This window comes from Myodes glareolus, chromosome 13 (genome assembly GCF_982192425.1).
Source record: "Myodes glareolus chromosome 13, mMyoGla1.1, whole genome shotgun sequence".
NCBI classification, from domain to species: Eukaryota; Metazoa; Chordata; class Mammalia; order Rodentia; family Cricetidae; genus Myodes; species Myodes glareolus.
This window is the reverse complement of record NC_142038.1, coordinates 50,734,418-50,747,832: the sequence shown is the minus strand read 5'-3', so window position 1 is coordinate 50,747,832 and position 13,415 is coordinate 50,734,418. Positions and strand designations below refer to the sequence as shown.

Genomic DNA, 13,415 nt, shown 5'->3' with positions numbered 1-13,415 from the left:
GTACATTTTAAAAATTAATGTCCTTGTGTGTTTTGTGTATCGGTTGAAATCGATACTGTTTTTGCACTGATGAGAAAATAAATTTTCTGTAGCCTAGGTAGGCCTTGAACTTTGAATCTTATAAAATTCTCAGTACTCAGTACCACTCTGCCTAAGCAGAGGTGGTAGGTGATTATCATCTTATTTGAACACTGTATTATAATTCTCTTTTAGGTAATTCTTTTGTTGTGCTTTCAGGTGCAAATATAAATGCCCAGACAGAAGAAACCCAAGAAACTGCTCTTACCTTGGCTTGCTGTGGAGGCTTTTCTGAAGTTGCAGATTTTCTGATTAAGGCAGGGGCTGACATAGAACTTGGCTGCTCCACACCTCTCATGGAGGCTTCTCAAGAGGGACACCTGGAGTTGGTTAAATATTTGCTGGCTGCTGGTATGTGGCTTTAAAAATACCTTTGTCATAGAAAGAAAAATACAAACAATAATCTATTTATATGTGTCAAATCTAAAAACAATTGAACTAAGAAATACAGAGTGCAGAGGTGACTACCAGAGTCTATGGATAATGTAAGAGAATTAAGAACCTACAACAAAAAAGGGAGTGTTGTCAAAGAGTGCCAAGGCTCAGTGACTTACCTCCTTCACAGAATGGTAATGGTGTTTAAGAGTAATGAAGTGTCTTATTTTTAAAAATTTTTATATATATTGAGAGAATATGAGAATGTAAATGCAGTCATGTGTGTGACACAGGACACATGTGGAAGTGAGAGGACAGCCTTGATTGTGTTTTTCCAGTGAGGATTTTAGTAATTGAACTCAGGTTGTTAGGCTTGTGCCTAAGTGCTTCACTTGTTAAGCCATCTCTTCATCTCCTAATTCTAAACTTCTAATACAAACAGACTGGGTGTTTTTATCACCAAGAAATAATGTATGTCAGGTAATAGATAATAATTAACATGATTTGGTTATTTTAGTCTGTTCTTAACATTGTTCCCCATAAATGTATGCAAATATTGACTGTCTGTTAGCAATAAAATTAGAGTTAAGGATGTAGAGGGCTGCTTAGTATGCATTAAGCTCCGGGTTTGTTAGCTTATTGTGCATCTATAGTCTCAGATATTAGGGAGGCTAAAGATAGAATATCACCTGAGCCCAGCAGTGTGAGGCCAGCCTGAGCAATAATATTCTAAGACCTTGTCTTTAATAAACTTCTTACTGTCGCTAGTATTTCCTTAGTAATTGTAAGGGCTCTTATAAACTCTCCATTCTTTTCTTTTGGAAGGAAAGTTAATTCTTCCTGCTTAGTTGTGTTGGCCTAGTCATGGCTATGGCATGAAATTTTAAACCTGTTCATTTTTTGACATTTCTGAGTTGCCTTAAAAATAAAATAAAAGGATTGGTGTGGTGATGGCTCTGCTGATAAAGCACTTGCCATATAAGCATGAGGGTAACACCCATACCACTTATATAAAAGCTGGGTGGGCCCAAAGGCCACCATGTAGCCTCAAGGATGGGGAAGTGGAGACAGGGAATCTGCAGAGCAAGGTGGATTATGGCAACCTTCAGATTCAGTGAAAGATTCTGCCTCAATAAATAGACAGAGAATAATCAAAGAAGACACCCAGTGCCATTGTTTGGCCTTTACAAACATTCGCAAATATGTTCTACATATATGTGTACATACACATGTGCACTATTGCATGCCATAGTCACATACATGGACCCAAAAAAGTGGGAAATAATTTTGTTGGCAAAGTACTTGTTTCAAATATTTTCACTTCATTCTTTGTTAAGTAATATAAAACAGTAGGTATTACTTGATAATATATGTTGTCTGTAGGATGTGCCAGAAAAAAATGATCCAAATAGAGATAAATTTTTATCTTTTAGAAGTATTACTGACTTTCTCATTTTATCCTGATATGATTCATTGTATTAAAGCTAAAGTCTGATATGGCGGCACATGCCTGTAATCTCCACATTGGAGAGGTAGCAGCAGGAGGATTCAGCCTGGTTTATAGATTAAGTTCTAGGCTAACCAGAGCTACATAGTGAGACCTTGTCTCAAACAACACAAAGAGAATTTTATATAGGTGGAATCAGGAGGTCAAGACTATCCTTGGCCACATAAGAGCATAGTTGAGATTTATGAGATCATGTACCACAAACCAAAAACAAGACCAAAGAACTTACTGAATATTAGATATTTTACTTGACTTTTATATTGTTTCTATTAATTGCTTCTAGTCATTGTGTTATAAAAACATAATAGTTGGATGTGGTGGTGCATGCCTTTAATCTGAGCACTCAGGAGGCTGAGGTAGGTAGATCTCTGATCTCAAAGCCAACCTGGTCTACACAGGAAAGTTGCAGACCCTGTGTAAAGTGAGATCCTGTGTGAAAAGAAAGAAACATTATTAAACATTATTGTTTGATTTATTTATTTGAGTTTGGGTCTCAGTATATATTTCTGTTGTCTCTTAGCTCAGCCTTCTGGGAAGCATACTTGGCTTAAACACATTTTTTTTAAAAAAAATCTTGAAACTAACTGATGCACAGTTCCTCCATAATCTTACCAAGCTAAACCTAGCCAGCATTCAATAATTAAGCCTGGAGCCCCTGGCATTACTTTTTGTTGTGTCTTAGACATTTGTCTCATACTTAGCACCTGTTGTTACTTGAAGGATATCAGTTCCCAGAGCTCTCCAATTAGAATGATTACTCCAACATCAACCAATCTTTTTTTTTTTTTTGACTTTGGTTGAGTGACAGACTATGGTTTGGTTTCTATGACAGACTGTTGTAAAGGACAGGCTGGTCTTGACCTTGCTGTTGTTCTTCATCTTTCTGCTTTCACTTCCCAAGTTGGGGTCACAGATGTGCCCCACCATGTTCAGCTTGTTACCCATCCAATTTTAGTTCATGGCCATTTTTTTTTACCACTTTCCCCATTTAATTTTTTTATTTTATTTATTATGTATACAATATTCTGCCTACATTTATGCTTGCACACCAGAATAGGGCCCCAGATTTCATTACAGATGGTTGTAGACCACCATGTGATTTCTGGGAATTGAACTCAGGACCTCTGGAAGAGGCCAGTGCTCTTAATCTCTTAGCCATCCCTACAATTCCCAGTTTTCATTATTTTTAAACATTGTTTTAGTTTAAAATAATTTTACCTGGTTTATCATTGTTGTTGGTTTTTCGAGACAGGGTTTCTCTGTGTAACAGCCCTGGCTGCCCTTGAACTCACTCTAGACCAAACTCACAGAGATCCGCCTGCTTCTGCAGAGTGCTGGAATTAAAGGCATATGCCACCACTACCCAGCTCTTTTTTTTTAAATTTTTTTTTCATGAATTAATGGTTAGCTCTAGAGGGAAACTCAGTTGTATTCAAGTAGAATTTTTAAAACTGGAAAGACCTTTTTGTGATATTTTTATAATTTCTTTCATGAATATCTAGTCTTTCAGTGTCTGGTTTTTCCTCTATTTTTTATTTTATGCTATCATTCATTTGCCATCATCATAGTTTAGGTCCCTTGGATCATGAGAGTTTGCAAAGTAGAGATATGCTACTATTATATTATTCCATTCTTGCTTATTAGTTGGAATTTCCTGTTAAAAGAATTCTACCTTTAATCAGAATTTAGTAGGAATTCATGTAGCAATGATTGGATAAAGTTTGGCTTGGTTTTTCTCCTTTTTTATTTATCCATTTCCAGAAATAATGAGATGAAACCCTAGTATCTTTCAGAAGTAGCCAGTGTAGTCGTGGGAAAGGAGTGTTTCATTCTTTGGTTTACTTACTTATATGAAAATATGAGTACATAACTATATTTTTGTGATGTTTTCACATTTTGAATTCTTTAGTATTGTAAAATTTAGCTGTATATAATTCCACAACTCCAGGGTAAATGTGTGATTTTATTTTATTTTTCTAGGTGCTAATGTGCATGCTACCACAGCAACGGGAGACACAGCTCTAACCTATGCTTGTGAAAATGGACATACAGATGTTGCAGATGTTTTACTTCAAGCAGGGGCCCATTTAGTAAGCTATTTTAAATTTCAAATATTTGTACATAAATGTTAATATTTACTCATAGCTACCATTTAGGAAAACATTGGTAATCATCAATAGTTTGTACATTTTGAATAAAATAAGAATTGGTAGGATGGCCTTGCCTCAAAGACTTGACAACTTGAGTTTGATGGCCAGAACCCCACATGGTAGAAAAAAAAAGATAACCAACCTCAAAAGTTGTCCTCAAACCTCATGTCTGTGCACATGTGTGCGCATGCACACGCGCACAGAAATCATTTGAATAAGCCAAGCCCTTGGCCACCGAGAAACCCTCTCAGTGAGGGAGGGGACTATGGAAAATTATAAATAATATAATGACTAGTTATAATACTTGGCATGTCCGAGAGACATCCATAGCTGGAAATATAGAGAATTTTAGTAGTTTTACTTATTTTGATGAACCGATACAGTTACCTTTTAATTTTTTCTGTCACATTGTTGGAAAATAATTGAATAAGATAGGTGTATAATATGGTTATACTATTATAGTACTATTATATTATACTACTATACTATTATACATTTCTACTAATTCTAAAAGACTTATTATTTATTATATATAGTGTTCTGTGTGCATATATGCCTACACACCAGAAGAGGGCACCAGATCTTCCTATAGATGGTTACAAGCCAACATGTGGTTGCTGGGAATTGAACTCAGGACCTCTGGAAGAGCAGCCAGTGTTCTTAACCTTTGAGCCATCTGTCCAGGCCCCATTTCTACTAATTCTAAATACTGTAATGATAATCATTATTATTTTGGTTTGTTGAGATGGTTTTGCTGTGTTCCTGGTGGGTGTGATGCCATATAGACTCAGACTCTTTTCTTAGTTGCCCACAAGTTGGCATTATAGACCGGTATCACCACATCTCAAGCTTTCATTCTTTTTTTTAAAATAAATATGTTTTTAAAATTTAATTATTATTGCGTATGTAAATGTGTATGTGCCACAGCAGACACATGAGGTCAGAAGACACCTTTTGGGAGTTAGTTTTCTCTGTCATGGGATCTGGAGATTGAGCTAGAATATCAGGTTTGTGTGACAAGCACTTACCTGTTAAGCCATCTTGTCAACCTACTTGTGTGTGTGTGTGTGTGTGTGTGTAATGTAGCCAGGCAGGAAGTATAGGTGGGGCAACCAGACTAGGAGAAATGTGCAAACAGAAAAAAGGCAGACAGATGTAGTCACCAGCCAGATGCAGAGGAAGCAAGATGAGAATGCCTCACTGATCATATGGGTTAATTTAAGTTGTAAGAGCTAGTTAATAATAACCCTGTACTAACTGGCCAAGCAGTTTATAATTAATATAAGCCTCTGTGTTATTCTTTGGAACTGAACGACTGCAGATCAGGTGGGACATAAATTTCTGTCTACAAAGGCTGCGGTTTCTGTCCTCAGAAACTTCTGTCTGTACTCCTGCCTTGACTCTGTATGTGTGTTATCTAGTCCAGTTTGTAGAATGACTGCCTAGTATGCCTAAGACTTCAGTTTGATCCCCAGCACAGCATAAACCAGGTGTCAGTGCACACACCTCAAAGGCAGGAGCATCAGAGCTTCAAGGACATGGCACGTTCAGGGAAAGCCTTGGTAACATGATACCATATTACAAAACAAGACACACAACTTGTTTTGTGTTCTTTTTTTTCTTAAAGATATATTTTTATTATTTTATTTTAAATTGTGTATGTGTGTGTTTTGAAGGTGGGTTATGCACATAGTGTCCACGGAGGCCAGAGATATCAGATTATTTTGGAGCTGCAGTTAGAGGCAATTGTGAACGGTCAGTGTGGGTGCTGGAACCTCTGCAAGAATAATATGTGCTCAGCCAGGCAGTGGTGATGCACACCTTTAATCCCAGCACTTGGGAGGTAGAGGCAAGTGATTCTTTGTGAGTTTGAGGCCAGTCTGGTCTACAAGAGCTCATTCCAGGACAGGCTCCAAAGCTACAAAGAAACCCTGTCTTGAAGCACCACTCACCCAAAGAAAATAAGAAAAGAAAAGAAAAGAAAAAAAAAAAGAATAGTATGGGCTCAAGCCATCACCTCCAGCCCAAAACTTAGTTTTTATTTGAACAAATCACTTAAAGACTAAATTTCTCTGAGTCTGCAGCCTTCATATTTCTCTTGTCCTCCCCTCCTCCCCACCTTTTTGGTTATATTTTTCCTATGGTGTCTGACTATGTAGCCCAGGATGGCATCAAATACCTGATCTTCCTGCCTCAGTTCTCTAAGTATTGAGATTTTAGGCATGTGACACTATACCTGAATTCCCTTTCTTTTTTTTTTTTTATCTTTTTCCTCACAGAGATCTGCCTGCCTCTGCCTTCTGAGTGTCCTAGGATTAAAGGCTTACACCATTACTGTCCAGCTAAGATTTTTTTTGTGTGTATGGCTATTTTGCCTTTATGTATGCATGTATAGCACATGTATATATTGTCCACAGAGGCTAGAAGAGGGTGTTGGTTCCCCTAGAACTTGAGTATCATACAGTTGTGAGCTACCAGGTGGGTACTAGGAACTGAACCCTGTTCTGTACAAGAGCAGCAGCAAGTGCTTTTAACTACTGAGCCATCTTGCTAGCCATTACCACTTTTCTTTTCTAATGAAGTGTTTAGAGCAAATGAATTTTAGTTAAGTGGCTGAAGGAATCTGTTTCTATGATTTGTAAAGATCATTCTAATTCAGTTACCTATCTGATGGCATGGATGGGTTATATGGTCCTAAGATGAAATACTTGGGGAAAAAATGAATTTTCAGGGTATAAGTCATTTCTTCTAAAATCTTTTCATATATTGGTCTAGAGAGGAATGGTCTTGCAGAGGACCTAAGTTTGGTTCCCAGTATTCTTGATGGGTGGCTCACAGCCACCTGTAACTTCAGCTCTAAGAATCCAGCACCCTCTTCTGGCCTCCTCAAGCACCTGTACTCATGCACAGACCTCCCCACCATATACATAATTAAAAAATAAAATCCTCATATATATTAGATGCATCATAAGGCACATTATTTTTTAATTTGCTTATAACTGTTTATCAACATGTTTTACAGAATTTATCTGTTTTAATAGATAAGAGTTGTTAATTCCTAAAATACACAATTAACACTTTGTCTATTTCAATAAAAAATAATCTAGTGTTATAATTTCAATTCATGGGCTGAGGGAGTAGCTCAATTGTAGAACACTTGCCTTGTTTATGGATTCTTTCCTAGCAACGCAAAGTGATAAAAGGTAAATCATCCATCCCAAGTTTTTTTTTCCTTACAGTTTCATGCTACTTAAATAAGTCAAAGAAGTAGGAAAGAAATATTTTTTGATGTCAATATTTGATTTGGAATATAATTCCTTAGGTTACCTATTGTTATTTACAAATAATTAATTTGACTCACAGTTTCAGAGTGTTCAATTCTTAATTGCTTGGTCTTGCTTGCTTGAGCAGAGTGTCAAAGCAGAAATGGAGGCTGCTCTTCACTTCTTGTCAGATATTAAATGAATAGAACTTTATTTTCATATCCATAGTATTGTATATTATATAACCTAATATACTTTGGTTATTTGCATTAATACTGAACACAGAAAATAAACTCAAGTCAATGTTAAGCATGTGGCTTTTTGAAACTTTCTTATCTGATATTTTTATTAGCATACATTGTACTTAATAATGAGTTTAATGTGACACTTTCACACATATATAAATTTGATCTGATCATGTTTACCCCTCCTTTCATTACCCTCTTTTGTCTCCCTCCCACTTTTTACTAATTTTCTTTCTCTTCCCGGGTAGTCCCTCTTCAGTTTCTATGAATTTTGTTGTTTTTTTCTGTGACCCAGTGAGTTTAGTTAAAATTATTACAGGAGCTTAGACGAGGTTATTTATAGGAGTATGGGTAACTTACCAGTAATTACACCAAAAGAAAATGTCTCTCCCTCCCCCAGCAACCATTAACTGCCTCTAGATCCTCAGAAGTGGATGGGGCCTTATGAGGCCCTACCCCCAAGCAACTGTTAACCGCCCCTCCCCCTTCCGTGAGGGAATGTTGACAACTCAATCATGTGTAGGACTTATGCAGGTAAGCACAGCTGCTCTGAGTTCATGAGTGTGATGGTCTTGTCATGCCCCGGAAGACAGCATTCCATAAGACTCTGCCCCTTCCTCCAACTCTTACATTCTTTTTACCCCTTCTTTTGTGATATTCCCTGGGCCTTGGACTTGGGTGAAGGGTGGTACAGATGTCATTTAGGGCTGAACAGTCAACAGTCATTTATTCTCAGCACTTTGACGTACCACCAACCATAGCAAAATGAAGCTTCTCTGACAAGAGCTGGCAGAACAACACTAATCTGTCGACAGAAATATAGTTTTTTGGTTTTTGGGGTTTTTTTTTTTTAATGGGCATACTGTATGTGTAAGTGCCCCTGGAAGCCAGAAGAGGCTGTCACCTCCTGGAACTGGAGTGCTAGGAAGAGAACTCTGCTCCTCTGAAAGAGCAGGTACCCCATTTCACCACTGAGCTATCTCTCTAGTCTCTCACCATAAATATTTAGAGGGCAATTTGACCATCCTCAACATGTCCAGTTAGTAAAATAGCAGTATTTGCTCTCTGTTTAGAGCTTGTGACCAGCATGGAGTTTTGAGTATTTTGTTGTTGTTGTTGTTTTTAAAGACAATCCTCCTGCCTTCTAGAGTGCTGAGATGGTAGGCACGTACAAACCATACCTAAACATTTATGTAAATGTTCTTTTAAGTTATTTGAAGAACTGGAATAGTAGATAAAATTTTTATTCTATTTCTGTTTTTGTAGAACACCATAATAGGTTCCGTGTATAACACTGTACTTATTGTTTGAACTGGATTTCCTCTTAGTGGAGATTAATATCCACTAATATTAGAAGAGGGAACAAGGAGACAAACTAAGTATTGGTACTTGATAGTCAGCTTTAAATCATATAATTATCTCAGTACTTTCTTATTAAATCTGTATTGTAGAAACATGTATCCCCTTACACATCACTAAGGAGGTTGGTGGAGACTCCATTCACTCTAGTCAGTGACTGACTGAAAAGCACTAAACACATAAGGGGAGGGAAAGCTACATAACTGATTATCTCAAAATATCATTTGACTTTTCCTGCTTCTCTTCACATTTTTATTATTCTTGGTTAGATATTTTTAAATGTTACTCCTTGTATCTTTAGTTTTCTTTAGAGACCAAGGCACGAGTGCCTATAATTTAACATAATTACTTCCTTATAAGATTTATATTAACATTTTATTGGAAGACCATTGTCATGTCCTTTAAAAAAGTACTATACTCAAGCCTGGTATGGCAGATAAATCAGTTCTACATATTGAGTTCCAGGCCAACCAAGGCTAGTTAGTGATAATCTTGTCTCAAGAAAACAAAACCGGGGCTGGAGAGATGGCAGAGGTTAAAAGCATTGCCTGCTCTTCCAAAGGTCCTGAGTTCAATTCCCAGCAACCATATGGTGGCTCACAACCATCTGTAATGGGGTCTGGTGCCCTCTTCTGGTCTGCAGGCGCACACACACAGACAGAATATTGTATACATAATAAAATAAATAAATATTTAAAAAAAAAGAAAACAAAACCACTCATCATCGGGGTATGGTGTCACTCGCCTTTAATCCTGGTTCTCTGGAGGCAGAGGCAGGTGGATCCCTGTGTTTTCAAGGACAACCTTGTCTACATTATGAGTTTCAGGACAGCTGGGACTACATTGAGAGACCTTGTGTCAAACAAAGTCCTGTGCTCTTAAGATTATAGTCCTTATTAATTAGGATTGATTTACTTGAAAATTCTTAGCTAACAAATAATAAAACCCAGCGCCTGAAGTAGCAGTGACAAGGTCTTTACAAGATCTTCATGGTCAAATGTGATTTTAATTTTTAAAATAGGATCCATAAGTCCTCTTTTCCTCTGGACAACAAGCAGGAGGACGTGAAGACTATTTTGAAGGACACAGTTCCAAGCGAAGGATTAGATTGTAGTGGCCTTTTATGATTATAATCTGCTACCACATAGAATAGATATTATAGATAATTAGAACTTGGGATATTTGAATTCCAGCTAAGAAATTAAAAAACTTTGCTGACTGACAAAGAAAATATTCTCTCCAATTTAAAAATATTATGATGTCTCATTGAAGAGATTTCATTGCTAGTAGTTTATTTCCTATGTGTTATTTGTATTTGGTATTTAAAGAACTCTCGCAGAAGAACAAATGAAGTTATTTTTTGTGAATCTCAAACTTAAGTGAACAATCTTCTACTGATATTAATGTCTTGATTAACTATCACAAGCAGATACACATGAAGTGGAAAAAATCTTGCTGGTAAATGACTCAACTCAAAAGAACATTTTTCTAGGCAGGCATTGTGGAAGTCCTAGCACTGGGGAGGCAGAGGCAGGTGGATCTCTGAGTTTGAGACTAGCCTAATCTACATAGTGAGTTCTGGGACAGCCAAGGCTTAGTGGAACCCTGTCTCAAAAAAAAAAAAAAAAGGTGCGTGTGTGTGTGTGTGTGTGTGTGTGTGTGTGTGTGTGTAGAGATACATTCATACATACATACACACATTGTGTACATATATGTATATAGAAGTAATGGGGGAAAAGTAACACAATTTTTCTCTTGTTAGGGTATTGCCATTTAAAAATTAACCTGGAATATTGAAAATAACGCTCAGTTTTAATTAAAAGCATGGCAAGAAATGTCAGGTGGCGGTGGAAATGTGTGTTTCTGACAATAAAAAGGAAAAATAGCAGTGATATGCTTTTCCATCTTCCTTAGTGAAAGAGTTATAGTTTAAATTGTTTAAAGTTGTGGGCACAATGAATGCTACAAATTATGTTAATTTTTTTTAAGAGATGTAGGTGCTGACTACTAATGGTATCAAAAGTATATTCAAGCAAGGCATGGGAGCTTATGCCTGTAATCCCAGTATTTTAGGGGACTGAAGCAGGAGACTGCTATGAATTCAAGGCTAGTTTGTGCTCTGCAGAATGAATTCAAGACCAATTTAAGATTACTATCTCAAAACAAAGCCAAACAATAATAAAATTAATATGCTCAAGATTGTAAGATTGTTTAAAGTTTTTTGGGTTTTTGTTTTGGTTTGGTTTGGTTTTTCTTTTTTTTTTTAAATATTTATTCATTTATTATGCATTCAATATCTGCCTACACGTGTGCCTGCAGGCCAGAGAGGGCACCAGATCTTATTACAGATGGTTGTGAGCCACCATATGGTTGCTGGGAATTGAACTCAAGACCTTTGGAAGAGCAAGCAATGCTGTTAACCACTGAGCCATCTCTCCAGCCCCCTTGGTTTGGTTTTTCAAGACAGGGTTTTCGGTGTACCTTTGGAACTAACTCTTGTAGAGCACACTGGCCTCATAGAGATCCGCCTGCCTCTGCCTCCCTAGTGCTGGAATTAAAGGCATGTGCCACCACCACCTGGGGTGTGTGTGTGTGTGTGTGTGTGTGTGTGTGTGTGTGTGTGTGTGTATATACATACATACTAATATAAGTTGCCAAAAATGTTAGTTGCCTGCATGTAAATTCAAAATCCATTCTAAAACAGGGTTATTGTAGCATTATCTATAGTTATTCTCTCATAACTTGCAGCTAGTAAAAATTACCTGATCCACATGTGTAACAATTAAAAAGTCAAAGTAAACTTAATTTTTATCAGTAGTTAAGGAACAATACATATAATCTGGACTTCATAGCCACTTTATCAGATACAGTAAAGGGTTTACTTGTAGAAGGGCTGAGACAGAACAATTTTAATTTTGAGACCTGTAGACCATTTCAAAGTTTAAAAGAAAAAAGTCCTTTTGGATTGAAATTCCTTTTGCTATATTCTAGTTTAAACTTTCCAATAAAATGATAATGCACACTTAATTTTTTTTTTTTAATTTTTATGTACTTTATATGTGCTCGGGATGTCTGTGCACCACTTTTGTACTGGGAGCCCATGGAGGCCAGTAGAGGGCATCAGATCTGAACTGGAGTTAGAAAAGCTTGTGAGCCCACTCCCCACGTGGGTCCTGGGAATCGAACTCGGGTTCTCTGGAAGAGCAGCAAGTTCTCTTAAATGCTGAGACAGCTCTGGTTCCCACTTTTAAATCATCATATAGATTAAAGTTTTCTATTGTGTTGACAAAGCACCTATTTTTAAATTGATTATATGGCAATTAAGTGACTTTCTGAGTTAATTTAAAAGAATGGTGAAATAAAACCTGTCATCATTACTTTTTCAACCTTTTCTTTGTAATAAGTCAACTGAACTAGCAGAATTCACATTTACATACAGGGTATAATTTAAACATGAACATGGAGAATAGGTTAGAAAACTCTCCATAGAAACAAAGTTATCAGCAACAATTTCAGTACTTAAGTGAATGTAGTAGGAATTTGCACATTACCCATACTAAGACTGCTAACCATATAAGCGAGTTCCTTTTAGTGCCATTTGATATAAGGCCTGGTTAGCGGCTGTTTTACCATTCATTCTTGTAGCTACCAAACTTTCTAGAGAAGATTGATGATCTTGCTGCTAAAACTTTATCTTTTGCCTTTGACTGACTATTCAAGTGTTTATTTTCTATTCTAAAAAATTCCGTATGTTGTTTATTTTTGTTCCCCTTTAAATACTATAATGATTCTTTTCTTTTTCTTTCCTTTTTTTGTTTTGTTTTGTTTTTTCTTGTTTTTTGTTTTTTTAGACAGGATTTCTCTTTGTAGCCTTGGCTGTCCTAGGATTCACTCTACAGACCAGGCTGGACTCAAACTCACAGAAATCCACCTGCCTCTTCCTATCTTTTGGTGGAATTCTTTAAAGTGTGTGTGTGTGTGTGTGTGTGTGTGTGTGTGTGTGTGTGTGTGTGTTCTTGTGCTCATGCTTATATGCATATATACCACAGCACTTGTGGAGGTCATAGGATAACTGTAAGAGTCTGTTTTCGCCTTCCGTCCTTTGATAGATTTCTTAATGGTTCTCAATAGAAGGTCAGGATTCTGTTAATCACTTTATGGGACTTGTTTCATTCTTCCTCAGTTCACATGAATGGTTAAGAAAAATACCCTTTTTTTTTAAAGATTTATTTACTTATTGTGTGTGTTCTGCCTGCATATATCCCTGTGGGCCAGAAGAGGGCACCAGAGCTCATTACAGATGTTTGTGAGTCACCATGTTGGTGCTGGGAGTTAAACTCAGGATCTCTGAAAGAACAATCAGTGCTCTTAACCTCTGAACCATCTCTCCAGCCCCCCAAAAATGCTTTTTAAATCTCATTGTAATTAGAAAAATAAA

General features: G+C 36.9%; 1 protein-coding gene and 1 long non-coding RNA gene across 3 annotated transcripts in view; one reads left to right on the top strand and one right to left on the bottom strand.

Moving 5' to 3' along the window:
• Ankhd1 (ankyrin repeat and KH domain containing 1) overlaps positions 1-13,415 on the top strand; it is a 109,729-nt gene that overhangs the window by 42,236 nt on the left and 54,078 nt on the right. For both annotated transcript variants that reach the window (XM_048442388.3, XM_048442386.3), the window contains exons 9-10: positions 238-429; positions 3,941-4,050. In XM_048442388.3, the coding sequence (XP_048298345.1) occupies positions 238-429; positions 3,941-4,050 (302 nt within the window). The remainder of the gene's footprint in view (positions 1-237; positions 430-3,940; positions 4,051-13,415) is intronic.
• On the bottom strand, positions 342-8,078 carry LOC125405756 (uncharacterized). The gene is made up of 3 exons (XR_007233680.3): positions 7,979-8,078; positions 7,472-7,556; positions 342-449 (listed from the first exon to the last, which is right to left on the bottom strand). It is a non-coding gene; the product is annotated as an uncharacterized LOC125405756 (long non-coding RNA).